Below are 15,859 nucleotides of genomic sequence, written 5' to 3' on the forward strand. Positions count from 1 at the left end.
CTCTGCCAATTAAACTTTTGCTCTATTAGAATAATTATGTAGGAGCTGAAGAGGAAAGAGGGTGAATAAGACTCATCTGATCCAACTGAATAAAATATAGGGTATACAGAGGCAAAGCATTATAAGAGTTTTTAAGAAGTGTGACTATAGGAGAGGAAAATCAGTTACACGGGGAAGTCTGATATTTAAATATTAGCTTTGGAAAAGAAGTGACATTTCACCATATTTCATGATATTAAGTCTTACCATTCAAAAATATAGTATGTCTGAGAACAGAATAGTGTCATTCTCCTGCACTTATGCTGCATCTGATGATTCATTTACTATTAGGCCACAGAGGAATTTTTGGCATTTTATTATTTATAAACATGTTTGTGAGTTTTTTCTCTCTCTCTTTTTCTTTTTTTTGAGATTTCTTACCTGACTTTTTTGAAGATTAGCTTCTTCTAGGAGTTGCATGCTATCTCTGGCTCTTAGAATAGCCTCATATTTCTCATTTTCTAATTTGTTACACATTGCTTGAAGGTCTCTGGTTTGTTTTTCCTGATGTGTTTTTTCTGTTCTTAACTGGTTGGCTTCTTGGATTGCAACACATAATCTAGAAATTAATAATCACATTATGAAAGTTAAATATTTTTAAAGGCAGGGAGGGAAACAAAATTTAATGAGGCCATAGTACAGGGCAGGTATTATGCCAATAACTTTCTTATGTATTTTCTCATTTGATACATACTACAATTCTGTAGTGGGTTTTATTATCTCCATTTTAAAGAACAACAAACATACCCAGAGAGATTCAGCTTTTGACTAAGGTCATATGGCTAAAGAGCAGAGGGGCTGAGACTGAGCCTACATATTCTCTAATTAGGTTACATTTGCTGTGATACCACACTGTATAATATGACAATATTATGACAAAAACATTTAAAGATGGCTTTGTTCTTTATATTTATATGATCTTCCTTTTCTCTTTTTTTCCTCTTGGCCCCCTTCTCCTGCCTTCTGCTCAGGTAAGCCTGTTAACTTATTAATGAATACTTTGAATATTTTTCTCCTAGTTCATATAATCATATACATACATACACACACTTAGCATATATACATCCATAGGCTTCTGCACATATTTTTGTTAAAAGAATTAAAATCATCATATTATGCTCTTTTCTCATTCAATATATGAGAAAATTCCACTAAACAATACATCCAAAGCTTTCTTTTCCCAGTCTGATGGACATAACCTATTCATTTGAATTTTCCTGGGGAGTTTAAACACTTTTGTTTTCTAAGCCATGCGGAATTTGTTTTTTGAATTTCTTTTTCATCTTCTCCATCTGTTTTTTTTCTGATGAGCTGTTTACTTATTGCTTTATAAGAACCCTGAATAATATAGCTATTAATCCTCAGTATGTACTTTATGCTACAAATGTTTTCCACATCTACTTGGTTGTTGTCATCATTGTCTGTTGACTGTACTTAAGGAATCTTTAACTGAAAAATTTTTTATTTGATATATATATATATATGTATATATATATATATCTGACAGTAGAATCTATTTTGATATATTTATAGAAACGTGGAATACAGTTTATTCTAATTAGGATCCCAGTCTTGTGGATGTACACAATGTTAAGATTTACTCATTTGTTAAGATTCACTCAATGCATTGAAAAAAATTTTTTAATTGCTTTTATTTTTTAAATGCACCACAGCGGAATGCATCCCAGTTCTTATTACACAATTTATAGAACACAATTTTTCATATATCTGTTTGTATATAGAGTATGTTCACACAAATTCATGTCTTCATATATGTACTTTGGATAATGATGTCCACTGCTAACCTCCTGCCCCCTCCCTTTACATTGAAAATTTAATACAACTAAATTTGATGATTTTTTTCCCTTTTGAGATTTCAGCTTTTATAAAGATAGTCTTCCTCTGCCATACATATTTATTACCAAGAAACTTATTTTTCATTATAATCTTTGAGGTGCTATATGGCTTTTAAAAACTATCTCAATGTATTTTCCCTTGATTAAAAATAAAGTTAAAAAATGAATATAGCCAGTTCACAACTAGAACACATTAACACATATATGTACAAAAACTGCCCTATAGAGAAATGATATAAAAACTAACATAATATCATCTAGTCAATAGAAATATTTTTAAAACCTCAGGTTAATTTACAAACATTTAATAATAATATATTTAACAGAGTATACATAAATCAGACAAGTCTTTCTTAGAGAGACCTGCCATTCCCTAGATTCCTTAGTCATCTAGAGGGACTTGGAGGTTTTCAGGGAGAGATCTTTAGAAGAGGAAAGGAAATAACATGCTTTTAAAACATTTATGGCATTTGAAAAGATCATAAACAATAATTTAAAACCCCAAATAATAAATACTTATTGATGCCAAAATGTCTTTGACTTTATGAAATAGCAACAATTTGATAACACTAAAAGATCAGTATAAAAATATCCTTTTCAGAAAAGGGTTCCTGAACATGTAAACTGGACTTTCAATAAAGTACCCTAAGATTTAATTTTCTTTTCTTTCTTTTAATACACAGTGATCTCTTCTTAGGGTACACTTAGGTTATAATATTATAGTTTTACACCAAAAACAACATCACAAAACCCCCAAAGATAACTTAAAGCATTGTTGAATAAATAAACATGATTATAATTCAATACTAACAGAACCAAAAGCAAGTGAAATTCACTCATTCAGAGTGAACAGTCTGCCTGGTCACTATTTCACTGTTTCTAGTCATTAGCATAAACTAGCACAGAATGCTTCTAAAATAAAAGAAATAAAAATCTTCAAACAGTGGTTTTCTAAGTTTAACTCATAGAAGTTCAGGAAAGCAATAAAATAATCAAGTGCCGCTGGTGGGACTGCAAATTGGTGCAGTCAACATGGAAAGCAGCATGGAGATTTCCTGGAAAACTGGGAATGGAACCACCATTTGACTCAGCTGTCCCTCTCCTCGGTCTATATCCAAAGGACTTAAAAACAGCATACTATAGGGACACAGCCACATCAATGTAGTAGAACAATTCACAATAGCTAAACTGTGAAACCAACTTAGATGCCCTTCAATAGATGAATGGATAAAAAAAAATGTAGCATATATACACAATGGAATATTACTCAGCAATAAAAGAGAATAAAATCATGGCATTTGCAGGTAAATGGATGGAGTTAGAGAAGATAATAAATACTAAATGAAGTTTAGCCAATCCCAAAAAACCAAATACCAAATGTTTTCTTTGATATAAGGAGGCTGATTCATAGTGGGATAGGGAGAGGGAGCATGGGAGGAAAAGAGGAACTTTAGATACGGAAGAGGGATTGGAGGGGAAGGGAGGGGGCATGGGGTAATTAATGATGGTGGAATGTGATAATCATTATTATCCAAAGTACGGGTATGAAGACACAAATTGGTGTGAATATACTATGTATACAACAAGAGATATGAAAAATTGTGCCCTATATATATGTAATAAAAACTATAATGCATTCTGCTGTCATATATAAATAAAAAAATCAATTTGTTCTCAATCTGCTGTGAGCAAAGTAATTACTTTTATTAACATTTTGGAGAAGAGAGATTCAAATACACATTTTTTTTCTGGACATAGAATAAATTAGTTATGCATCTGTGACTAGAACTAAGATATGAGTTCTTGATATGCTCAGGTCAGTAGACTATTTCTCTGTGTAACAGAGTCCAAAGGTACAGGATAAGTTTTTCAGATATAAACCATAATGTGAATCCACAGGCTGTGATCATTTTATCGTAATTGGATTACTAATGACAATTTTCAAGTTTCTTAAAAGAACAACCAATAAGCCTTAGGAAACAACAAAGACAAAAGATGCTAGAGTGATTTTTGTAATAAGATAGCAATTTATGACAAAACTATAGAATATACTTAAAAAGCAATTCAAACCTTCAATGATAAATAAATATAATGCTCCAGAAAACTCCAGGGAAAGCATAATGATTTCTCATCTTGTATAACTATTTAGTAAAAAACAATTTTTTTTCTTTACAATTTTTACCCTTCATTATTATTATTTTTTTCCTGTCTTGAAATGGAAAGAACATTTTCATTTTGTGATGGATTAAACTGACTATGACTGCTTTGGGGAAAAGGTAAAGGTAGTAAATAATAACTTCCTTGCACATGAAAAAAATTCTCATTGCTTCCTTAATTATTCAACATGTGCTATATATTCTATATTCTATTACTTTATTACTTGAAGCTTTTTGGGGGGTGAGGTGGGAGCTGCTTCTAAATCCTACCTTGTTTTCCTCCTGCCAGTCAAGTGGCTTAGTTTTTCTTGCATTTGGTAATTTTTGATAAACTCATTTCTGCCTGAATTTAATCTATGGGAATCTTTAGGAGCCTAAATTTAAAATGTTTTCCCTCAAAGAGATTTACTTTTGCATTTCCCATGCACCATGATTTGCTACCAACTTAACGCCACTTAAGTTTTTTGGCCTGAGTTTCCAATGAACACCCCAGGCTCCTCTGTTGCCAGGGCTGTCTACACATGTTTAGAGAAGACTATAATGGTTATCTTGTTTTGTTTTTTCTACCTGACAATATGGTAAACAGTCTCATGTCATCTGTCTTTGTTAAGAGGCAAATACTTTTCCTATCTACCTTTCAATGAGGCTGTAGTTCTTGAAGGGGTCCATTTAAAGCAGGCTCCCCTAGGTTGAGGCCCCTGCCACTTTATACAGCTCCAGGCCTGGCTTCCTTCTTTATTTACTACTCTGATTTAGCTCCCTGTCTTTGCTTGTTTATACTCTGGGGGATTTATTTCTCTTACATTTAAATGCTATAGATATAGATATATATATACACACACACATTAAAAAAATGTGTGTGTGTATATATATCTATCTCTCTATATATATATCTATATTTACTTTATCATCACAATGTTCACATGAAGAGCTTTTCCTATGTGAATGAGAATAGTCTGCCTATTGGTTGAGTCACTTTTGTTATCTTTGCTTTCTAACCTGTAGCAGTGGTCCACCCAAATATCTGCTTCAGACCTTGAGAGCAGATGCTGTGGCATGCTACACCCAATGTATCCGGCTTTTGTTCTTCCTTTGTACTGACAACATTGGACTACACTTGAGCCCTATGCTCCCCTGTTCTCTAAAATCTTCTATCCTTTGGTGTTCCAGCAAAGGGATGAATAAAAAGGATAACCTTGTACTTAGTATTCCAAGAACACACCCACTTCTCCCTTCTTTTGACTCCCCAAAGACTCAAGCACCTCATCCTTGTTTACCTGCCTGTATGAAACTTCCAGCCCCTCCCTTTTTTTTGAAACAATCCTCATGAATGAATGTTCTCCCTTCTGCAACAATCTGAATAAAATCATCTCCTATGCTTGTCTGGTACATTTAGTCTTTCACAGTACTGAAGAGTCCCTATACTACCCAAACAAACCTCAAAAGGAAAGAAAATTTTAACTAAATTATATTTTTCAATCATTTCACATTACTTACTCTCAATCTCTTAAACATAAACCACACGTGTGCACGCACATACACACACACACACACACCTAGTTGGTAACCTAGTTTCTGAAATGTCTTCAATCTGGGTAATGAGGATTTGCTGAAGAAAGAAGGAAAAAAAAGTAATTTGCATTCTGATTACGTAAAAATGTGTAAATTTGGATGTATTCTTTAGTAAATAAAAGTGAAATCTCAAACATCAATTTAGGTTGATAGTGGTAGCATGACCGTCTCAAAACAAAACAAAAGGACTGGGATGTAGCTCAGCTGTAGAGTGCCCCTCAGTTCAAATCCCAGTATCTCAAAAAATACAATAGAGTAAATAATTTTAAAAAATCCACAATATTCAACTCCTTGAGCTAATCATTCTTGCAGTGTTTATGGCCCTGATTACTAAAATATAGTTTAAAAATAACATTCTCCTTTTTTTTTTTTTTTGGCAACACTGGTAACTGAAGGCAAGCCTCACACATCGCCAGGCCTTCTGCTTGCATGTCTTCTATTTCCATGGCTTACTTTGACTATGTAAGATGGAATTATGGGGGTGTCGAGGTAATATCAAGTTTCCTCTGATACTGTGATTTAGAAATTTTAATCAGTCATGAGAAGAAAGAAGGAATTTAGGTTTTTAAAGATCAACTAGGTTCACTTCAAATTCTGCAGAGTGACCTCAAGATAGAAGAAAATGAAGGCGTACTTTGTCATGCCGTACTAAAACAAAGGCCACAGCACTCAAAGAGTTTCAGTTCTTCTTTAAAAAGTATTGAACTAAAATTGGTATGATTGTTCTCTTTAAAAATAATGATGGGCTGGGGTTGTAGCTCAGTGGCAGAGCGCTTGCCTCACACATGTGAGGCACTGGGTTCGACCCTCAGCCCCACATAAAAATAAATAAACAAAATATTGTGTCTATATATAACTAAAAATTTTTTTTTTAAAAAGTTATGATTACTATAGCACACTGTGTGAAAGGTATAGTCTCATTAAACAAAAGATTTTTGAACATATGTTCAAAGTGTAATAATTTTCTGAATGTGAATTTTAAAATAATGTCCAAAATATTGAATGACAATTATAGTTTTGATTTAGCACTTTATAATACATATTCTAACACCATAAATATAAATTCTACTTTAGCACATCTGTGGAAGTATACAGACAAAGCCACACATATTTAACAACTCACCGCACTTCTAATTGTTTTATACTTGTTTGTAACTGATGTAGGCGTTTATCTGATGCGTCTTCTCTTCCCTGGGCAGACAGCATATCCTCCTCCTAGAAAATAGAGAGACTGGAAGCTTATTTCAAGTACATGAAAACTTAATACACCACTTTAGAGCCTGAAGAAAACAGCTCACAGCACGAAGTTATGCTGCTATAATTCTAACTAAGTTTAAAGAAGCCATGTGACTTTGGAAAGGAATGACATATATAACACAGATAGGAGAGAACTTCACCACCAATACTATATTAGACAATCAATCAAAACAGTCATTGCATATAGATTTGTACAAACATAGATTTCTACAAAGGTTTCAAACTGATTCTATAGTGGGAATCTAACAGCAAGACAGGTATTTTCATTCAGACAGCTGGCCTTTAGGATATGGTCTTTTAAATCATTATCTACCACAGTAACCTCAGGGTGTTACTCCTCTGATATAATGATGCTCTGAAATATATTCATAGATTTTATTTTATCATCTTCCTAAAAAATTTTGTCTATTCTTCCCTGCCTTCTTTTATGTTAAATATTTGTATGATGCTATTTAAATTCCTCTTGCTTTTAACTGTGTTTCTGAATTACTTTTTGTTGTGGGGGGGTGCTGCTGTAGAGGTCATAATATGCTTCTTTAATTTATCCCTATGTAAAGTTAATATTAAATTAATTCAGAAATGACACTGGAACCTTGCAACAATAAACCTCCATGTACTAGGTTACTCCTTAGTGTCATCGTTGTCATTTATTATAACTGCATACTTGAATATGTTGAGAAAAGAAAAAATAGACATATCCTATTTCACATCTTCCTCTTGTTTTTAATTCTTCCTACATATGAGTTGCCATCAGTGCAAATTTCCTTTCAGCCTAAAAAACTTCCTTCAGAATTTTTTGAAATGTAGTTCTGTGGGGGGGGGATTTTGTATTAGTTTACTTAAAAGTATTTTTATTTTGTCTTCATTTTAAAAATATAGCTGCTCTGGATACAGAACTCTGAGCGAGCATTTTTTTCTCTTCATCACTTTGTGTCTATTATTCCAATACTTTCTGCATCCACAGCTTCTTCCCGAGAACTCGGCCATTGATCTTGTTGTGGTTTCCCCATGCAGGTCAGTGTTCTGTTGCTATTTTCAATTTTTTTTTCTTTTAAAATTAACTGTCAGTGCCATCATGGTGTGTCCAGGAGGGATTTGCTTTGTGTTTGGCTCACGGAAATTCTTGGATCTGTTAGTTTCCCACCAAACTGAGGAAGTTTCGGTCATTATTTCTCTGTTTTTCTGTTCCTCTTCTCCTTTGTGCAGTTTCAATTATACTTACCGGCTCATATTGTTCCATTGATTACTTCAGTATTTTAAACATTTTTTTATTAGAAAAATTCTATTGTTCTGATTTTGACTTCATAAATCATTCTCCTTTCCAGTCTGTTTTTGGGTCCATCAAATGAATTATTTTTCATTTGCTATACTTTAAGCTCTAGAATTGCTGTACTAAAAATTATTTTCTAGTTCTCAATCAAATTTCTCTATCTCTCCTTTCTCTGAGAACTTAATTTACTCTAATTTAAAAACAGATGTTTCAAAAAATTCCCTGAACATATTTATAATTCTTGATTTGAAGTTTGCCTACAAAACTCAACAGCAGCATCCACTGAGAGACTCTACTGATAGTCCCACTTCCATTCTCCAAACTCCTGTCCCTCGAGTATACATCCCACAATTCTGTCTGGTAATTTTTGGTTGAAAACTGGACATGGTAGATGATATACTTGAGCTACTCTGTATTCTGTGTTGTTCTTTTGAGGATTGCAGCTTTGCTATTGTTGTCCAGGGAGACAATCACCTTACTTGGACTTGAGTGCTGAAGTCTTTTTCCTAGTATGGAGCATCTGATGTCTGTCTGTGGTTAGTCCTTGCTGTTGCCTACGGTTATCTCTAGAGCTGAGTTTGTGGGAGTACCCTGTGCATGAGCTGAGCATCTGGCCAGATGTGGGCAGAGAGGGTTCACTCTCTGTGTGATTTCCTCGCTGCAGAGATTCCCCTGTGACTTCTAGCTTTGGGGTGTTCCATTTGATATTTCAAAGAATAAAGCTTCAGCTTTCTGTTGCTCAGGTGTACACATAATTAGAATGTACTCAATTATAAAAAGTAGCAAACTCAAATACCTATTTTCATGTATTTCTGTCTTTCCAGAGCAGGTTTCTCTAGGACCTCTGCCTGCTTCTTCACTGGAATTGCTTCCTGGGGTCCCTCCCCTCTACCCATATGCATGATTTGGAATGTTACGTATAAATCTGGAAAGAATATAAACTCGGAAGCAGGGTCCTATTTTTTTTTGTGACTCTTACTACCAATATTTTCTAAATTTCCAATAGCTTTTCTAGTTCTAAACTTTGGTCTTGAATACATGAAAGCAATTTAAAGCCTTCAGAAGACCTTAAAATGTTTTAACAATTCTTACTTCTTTTACTCTTTTTTGTATTGGGATAGTTTCTAGTGTTTTTAAAAAATTATCCATTCCTTCCCCTCCCCTACCCAGTACTAGGCAAGTGCTCTAGCACTGAGCTACATCCCCAGCCCTTTGTACCTTATCTAAGACAGGGTCTCAAAGTTGCCAAGGCTGGCCTCAAATTTGCAATCCTCTTGCCTTACTCTCACAAGTAGTTGGGACTCCAGATGTGTGCCATTTTGCCTGACTCAGTTTTTATAATGGATATTCATGGGAAAGTTCTTGTAACCCCTTCATAAATCTAACATTATTGGAGATTTGAAATTAGTTTTTTAGAGACCAGGGACTAAGGCTTAGAAAGTTATATAGCTAAAAAGTGTTAGAGGTAGAATTTTTAATAATTAAGTCTATCTAAATCTAACCCAATTGTTTTAGTCAGCTTTTTCACTGTTATGAACAAAAGACTTGACAACAGCAATTTTAGAGGAGTAACAGTTTATTTAGGGCTCACGGTTTCAGAAGTCTCGGTTCATAGACAGTCAGCTCCATTGCTCCAGGCCCAAGGTGCAGCAGAGCATCCTGGCAGAAGAGTGAGCAGGAGGAAAGCAGCCCAGGACATGGCCACCAGAAAGCAGAATGAGCTTTCTCTCACCAGGAGACAGGCCCCAGCGACCTACCTCCTCCTGCCACACCCTACCAGTCTACAGTTATCACCCATTAACTTGATTCAACTGGATTAATGCACTGATTGAGTTAAGGTGCTTATAATCCAATAATTTTACCTCTAAATGTTCTTGCATTGTCTCACATATTCGCTTCTGGGGGGACACCTCATGTCTAAACCACAACACCTATCTTTCCTTGATAAGCTGAAATTTCTCTAAAACATAACAAGAGTCAGTCTATTATACCAAAAAATATTTTAAGAAATAGAAAACACCTTCTTTTGCATTTGTTCCTGAAGATCTTCAGTCACTTTAGTTAACTCTTCTACTTTTGCTACTGCAACCCTCAGATCTAACTTCGTTTGCCTAAAAAACAAAGTAAACAAATGAACTCTGTTATCATAGACAATAAAGAATAAAAAAATTAGGGAAGAAATCTAAGTTTGGGGAAACCATTACAAACTCATGTGCCTAAAAAAATGGATCTGAGGGGTAAATTTTGTTAGTGATAAAGATTCCTTTATCACTAACAAAATGCATGTGAAAATGTAAAGAAGAAAAAGTACAGTTGATTAGGGAGAGGTACAAAGTGTGAGTCATTAACATTTTATTTGGATAAAATATATTTAATGTACAAATAATTCAATGTATTTCATGAGAAAGAACTTGATCATTTTTATAAATTAAGGAGTTTCAGTACACAAAGTAGACTATGGTTATGTCTATAATTTCTTGAATCTATAATTAAAAAAACACTGCTGACTGGCCTTTCTATGAAAATGAACTCAATGAACTGGTGTCCCTTCTATTTTCATGAAATCTTTATCATTCCTTGAACATCACAATAAAAATTAAAACATTTGCCCTTGATAATATTTACTTTCTTCAGAGATAATAGTTGCAAAGGAAAAAACAGAGTATTCTAACAGAATCAAGTAAGTTTCAATATTTTCTTGATTCCCAATAGAAACAATTTTAGAACAATAATATGACTTTTTAAAACAGAAACATTTTAAATATTATACTAATTAAGTACTAAATGTACATACAAAACTCTTTGATTATTAACAGAACATAAACTTTTAGGAAGAAAACTAGAGTATAAACTGTCATTTGTTTCCTTATTACATTTCACGAATATATTTAAATATAAATCATTACTGCTATTGAACTTATAGAAAGTATTAAATGCAAAATTCATAAATATATTCTAATTTATTAACCTTTGAATCTTAAACAGTATTTATAACTACTTTCTATATTAGCATAATATAATAGAAAATACAAATTTATAAATAGGTAATAATAACCCAGCTAGTTAGTAGGTACCAGGAATTGTTGTAAATACTTTATAATCATCTCACTTAAGACACAAGAATTGCAAATTGTGTATTATTGAAGTTGAGGAGAGTGAGGTTTATAGACGTTTGGGCTGCTTTTCCAATATGCCTAAGAATTCGTAATAAATAATGAAATTGGTATTTAAACAGAGTCCTCTACGACATGCTGTCCACCAAAGAATGACCCTAATAATATCTAATAAGGTTAATCATTTTAGGAAAATGCTTTGCTGTTCAACATTCTTTGCCTTTAAATAAAAGCCCAAGGTGCTTTAAATAAAAGCCCATGTTGACAAAATAACAGATATTAACCATCTCAATGTCATAAGTAACCAAGCATTTTATTTTTGCTCCAAATGTTTTATTTTTCATTCTATATTGGTGAATTATAATTACATATAACAGTACGCTTCGTTGTGACACATTCATACCTACACATAGCATAATATGATCCCTTTCCCTCTTTTCCTCTCTTGCCCTAATTCCCATCTTCCACTCTACTGGTATCCCTTCTATTTTCATGAGATCTTTCTCCTGCTTTTTCTCCCTAGATTCCACATACGAGAGAAAACATATAACTCTATGATTTTCTGAGATTGGCTAATTTCACTTTGGATGATGTTCTTCAATTTTCCTGCAAATTTCATTCTTCTTTTTGGCTTAGTAAAACTGCACTATGTATACACACCACAATTTTTTTAATCTATTCATCTAATGGACACAAGGCTGGTTCCAAGTTTGGCTATTATGAATCATGCTGATCTAAACATGGGTATGCATGTATTACTATAGTATGCTGACTTTAATTCTTTAGGATAAATACAAAGGAGTGGGATAGCTGGGTCACCTAGTGGCTCCATTCCTACTCTTCAGAGAAACCTCTATACTGATTTCCATAGCAATTATAGTAGTTTACAATCACACCAACGGTGTATAAAGCTCCTTTTCCACATATCCTTGTCAGGATTTACTAATATTTGTGTTCTAAATGACTGCCATTCAAATAAATGTATATTTTTAAAATATTTTTTTTTAGTTATAGGTGACACAATATATTTTATTTTTATGTGGTGCTGAGAACAGAACCCAGTGCCTCATGCATGCTAAGCAAGTGCTCTACCTCTGAGCCATAACCTCCAGTCCTCAAATAAATATTTTTAGAAGTACATTATTTCATTTGGGGGTATGCTTCCTTATTAATCCATTTTAAATTACTGGGATTTTCATTAATGTAATTTTTTAATACTTAAAATAGTAAAGAGAATTGAATTAAATCTTTAAAAAACAAAATTTTGCTCTGCTAAGCAAAGTATAATCAAGTATAGCATAAAGGAAAGATTAATTATAGATTTAATTACAGCATCCACTTGGACAGAAATCAAAATACTTTAATTATCAATATATTTTTGAGACAACATCAAACACAATGAGCCTATTTTAAGATAAATTTACCTGTTTTTTTTTTCTGTGTTCCTAAATTCTATCAAGGAAATCCTATAAATGTTTATAATATATTTTCACATAATTAAAAATGGTAAGATTCTAAGAGAAATAAAACCCAATTTTCATTGCCCTGTGGCAAGATAGGCCCGCCCCATGCCTATACCACACGCTGGGGTTCCTTATTCACCAAAGCGAGACTCCACAGCCCAACATAAGGGTACATATAGGCTTGAGGCTGCTGCCGCCATGAAACTGGGATATCACTGCTTCTAACAAGGGACAATAAAGACCTGGTAAGACATCACCAAGGTCCTTGTGGGCCTGCCTGCACCAGAAGTTATCTCTACTACTGGTGTTAACAACTATCCTGTTGATGAGGTAACAGGGAGTCTTGCATGGGGATGCCTCTCTCTTGTTTCTCCTACTAACAGCCAACTTCTTATGATTACTTTCTCACTAGTCACATAATCTAATACTTCCATATTCTCACATCTTACCTCATAAACATCTCAGCCAACCCCCTAGATCCCCTTCTACCATTAGAAACTGTAAACCATTACGCAAACCTATAGACTGTAAGGTAGTAGATAACCAAACTCATCATTTCTGATTATAGTGACAAACCTGTAAATGTAAAAATAGAAGCTAACTGATTTATGGCTGCACGTTGGGTACATTGAGTGCTGTAATACTGATCTCCCTCTTAAAGGTGAGATATTGGTAACCTGTAGACACACTGTAAGACAATAGGGCAGAGGCTGAAATACCTCGGATCTACACTGCAAGAGAGGAAGACAGACATCATGACAAAACAAGGGAGGAAAGTGCCCCAAACAATCCAAGATACTATAACAATAGAATCCATTGATAGTGCAGTAGGTAAAATGTCAGAGAAAGAGTTCAGAATATACATAACTAAAATGATCTGGGAAATAAAGAATGACCTAAGTAAGCAGATACAGGCAAAAATCGATCACTCCAACAAAGAGATAAGAGAACAAATCAGGCAACCATCAATCACACCAACAAAGAGTTAAGAAAGTAAATACAGGTTGCAAGTGATTACTTCAGGAAAGAGAGATTCTGAAAAAAACAAACAAACAGAAACACTTGAAATGAAAGAAACAATAAGCCAAATTAAAAAAAAAAAACTCAATAGAAAGCATCATCAACAGAGTAGATCACTTGGAAGATTGGACATCAGATAATGAAGACAAAATATACAATTTTGAAAATAAAGTTGACCTCACAGTGAAGATAGTAAGAAACCATGAATAGAATATCCAAGAATTATGGGATACCATCAAAAGACCAAATTTAAGATTTATTGGGATAGAGGAAGGTTCAAAGATTCAAACCAAAGGAATGCACAATCTCTTCAATGAAATAATATCAGAAAATTTCCCAAGCCTGAAGAATGAATTGGAAAATCAAATACAAGAGGCCTATAGGACACCAAATGTACAAAATTACAACAGATCTACGCCAAGGCACATTATAATGAAAATGCCTAGCATACAGAATGAGGATAGAATTTTAAAGCCCATAAGAGAGAAAAATCAGATTATGTATAAGGGAAGACCAATTCCTATCTCAGCAGATTTTTCAACCCAGACCCTCAAAGCCAGGAGATCATGGAACAACATATACCAAGCTCTAAAAGATAATGGATGCCAACCAAGAATCTTATATCCAGCAAAATTAAGCTTCAGATTTGATGATGAAATAAAAACCTTACGTGATAAACAAAAGCTAAAACAACTTTATAGCAAGAAAGCCTATACTACAGAACATTCTAACAAAATATTCAAGGAGGAAATGAAAAACAACAATGAAAATCCGCAAAGGGAAGAACAACAATAAAGGAAAAGCTAACCAAAGGAGAAAACAAGTCAAGTTAAATATCAAAAATAAACAAAAATGACCAGAAATACAAATCATGTCTCAATAATAACCCTGAATGTTAATGGCCTAAACTCACCAATCAAAAGACATAGGCTGGTAGATTGGATTTAAAAAAAAAAAAAACAAACCAACAATATGCTGCCTTCAAGAGACTCATCTCATAGGAAAAGACATCCACAGACTGAAGGTGAAAGGCTGGGATAAAATATACCATTCACATATTCTGCGTAAATAAGCAGGGGTTTCCATCCTCATATCAAATAAAGTAGACTTCAAGCCAAAGTTAATCAAAAGGGATAAAGATGGCTATTTCGAACTGCTTAAGGGAACCATACACCAACAAGACATAACAGTTATAAATATATATTCCCCAAACAATGGAGCATCTATGTTCATCAATCAAACTCTTCTAAGTTTAAGAGTCAAATAGACCAAAACACAATAATTTTGGGTGACTTTAACACACCTCTTTCACCGCTGGATAGATCTTCCAAACAAAAGCTAAACAAAAAAACTACAGAACAATAATACAATTAATAACTTAGACTTAACTGACATATGTAGAATATTTCATCCTTCAATGAGCGAATACACTTTCTTCTCAGCAGCACATGGATCCTTCTCTAAAATAGACCATATATTATGCTACTAAGCAACTTTTAGCAAATACAAAAAAGTATAGATACTACCCTGCATTCTATCAGATCACAATGGAATGAAATTAGAAATCAATGATAAAAAACAGAAGCTACTACAACATCTGGAGACTAAATAATATGCTATTGAATGAACAATGGGCTGCAAAAGATATCAAGGACATTAAAAATTTCTTAAAGGTAAATGAGAACACTGACACAACATATAGAAATCTCTGGAACACTATAAGGCAATACTAAGAGGAATGTTCACTGCATGGAGTTCATTCCTTCAAAGAAGAAAAAGTCAACAAATAAATGACCTAACATTACATCTCAAAGTCCTAGAAAAAGAAGAACAAATCAACCCCCCAAACAGTAGAAGATAGGAAATAATTAAAATTAGAGCTGAAATAAATAAAATTGAAACAAAAGAAACAATTGAAAAAATTGACAAAACAAAAAGTTGGTATTTGAAAAATAAAATAAAATTGACAAACCATTAGCCATGCTAATGAAGAGAAGAAGAGAGAAAACTCAAATTACTAACATTTGTGATGAAAAAGGAAACATCACGATGGACACTACAGAAATACAAAAGATAATTAGGAATTATGTTGAAAACTTGTACTTCAATAAAA

At 33.5% G+C, this 15,859-nt stretch overlaps 1 protein-coding gene across 4 annotated transcripts in view; it reads right to left on the bottom strand.

Moving 5' to 3' along the window:
- Sclt1 (sodium channel and clathrin linker 1) overlaps positions 1 to 15,859 on the bottom strand; it is a 156,526-nt gene that overhangs the window by 65,186 nt on the left and 75,481 nt on the right. For all 4 annotated transcript variants that reach the window (XR_007350836.1, XM_048812058.1, XM_048812056.1 and 1 more), the window contains exons 10-12: positions 10,171 to 10,261; positions 6,747 to 6,838; positions 421 to 598 (exon numbers count right to left, since the gene is read on the bottom strand). Coding sequence is in view for 3 of the 4 variants with exons in the window: in XM_048812058.1 (XP_048668015.1) it covers positions 421 to 598; positions 6,747 to 6,838; positions 10,171 to 10,261 (361 nt within the window). In the remaining variant the exon portion in view is untranslated. The remainder of the gene's footprint in view (positions 1 to 420; positions 599 to 6,746; positions 6,839 to 10,170; positions 10,262 to 15,859) is intronic.

This window comes from Marmota marmota, unplaced genomic scaffold, assembly GCF_001458135.2.
Source record: "Marmota marmota marmota unplaced genomic scaffold, marMar, whole genome shotgun sequence".
NCBI classification, from domain to species: Eukaryota; Metazoa; Chordata; class Mammalia; order Rodentia; family Sciuridae; genus Marmota; species Marmota marmota.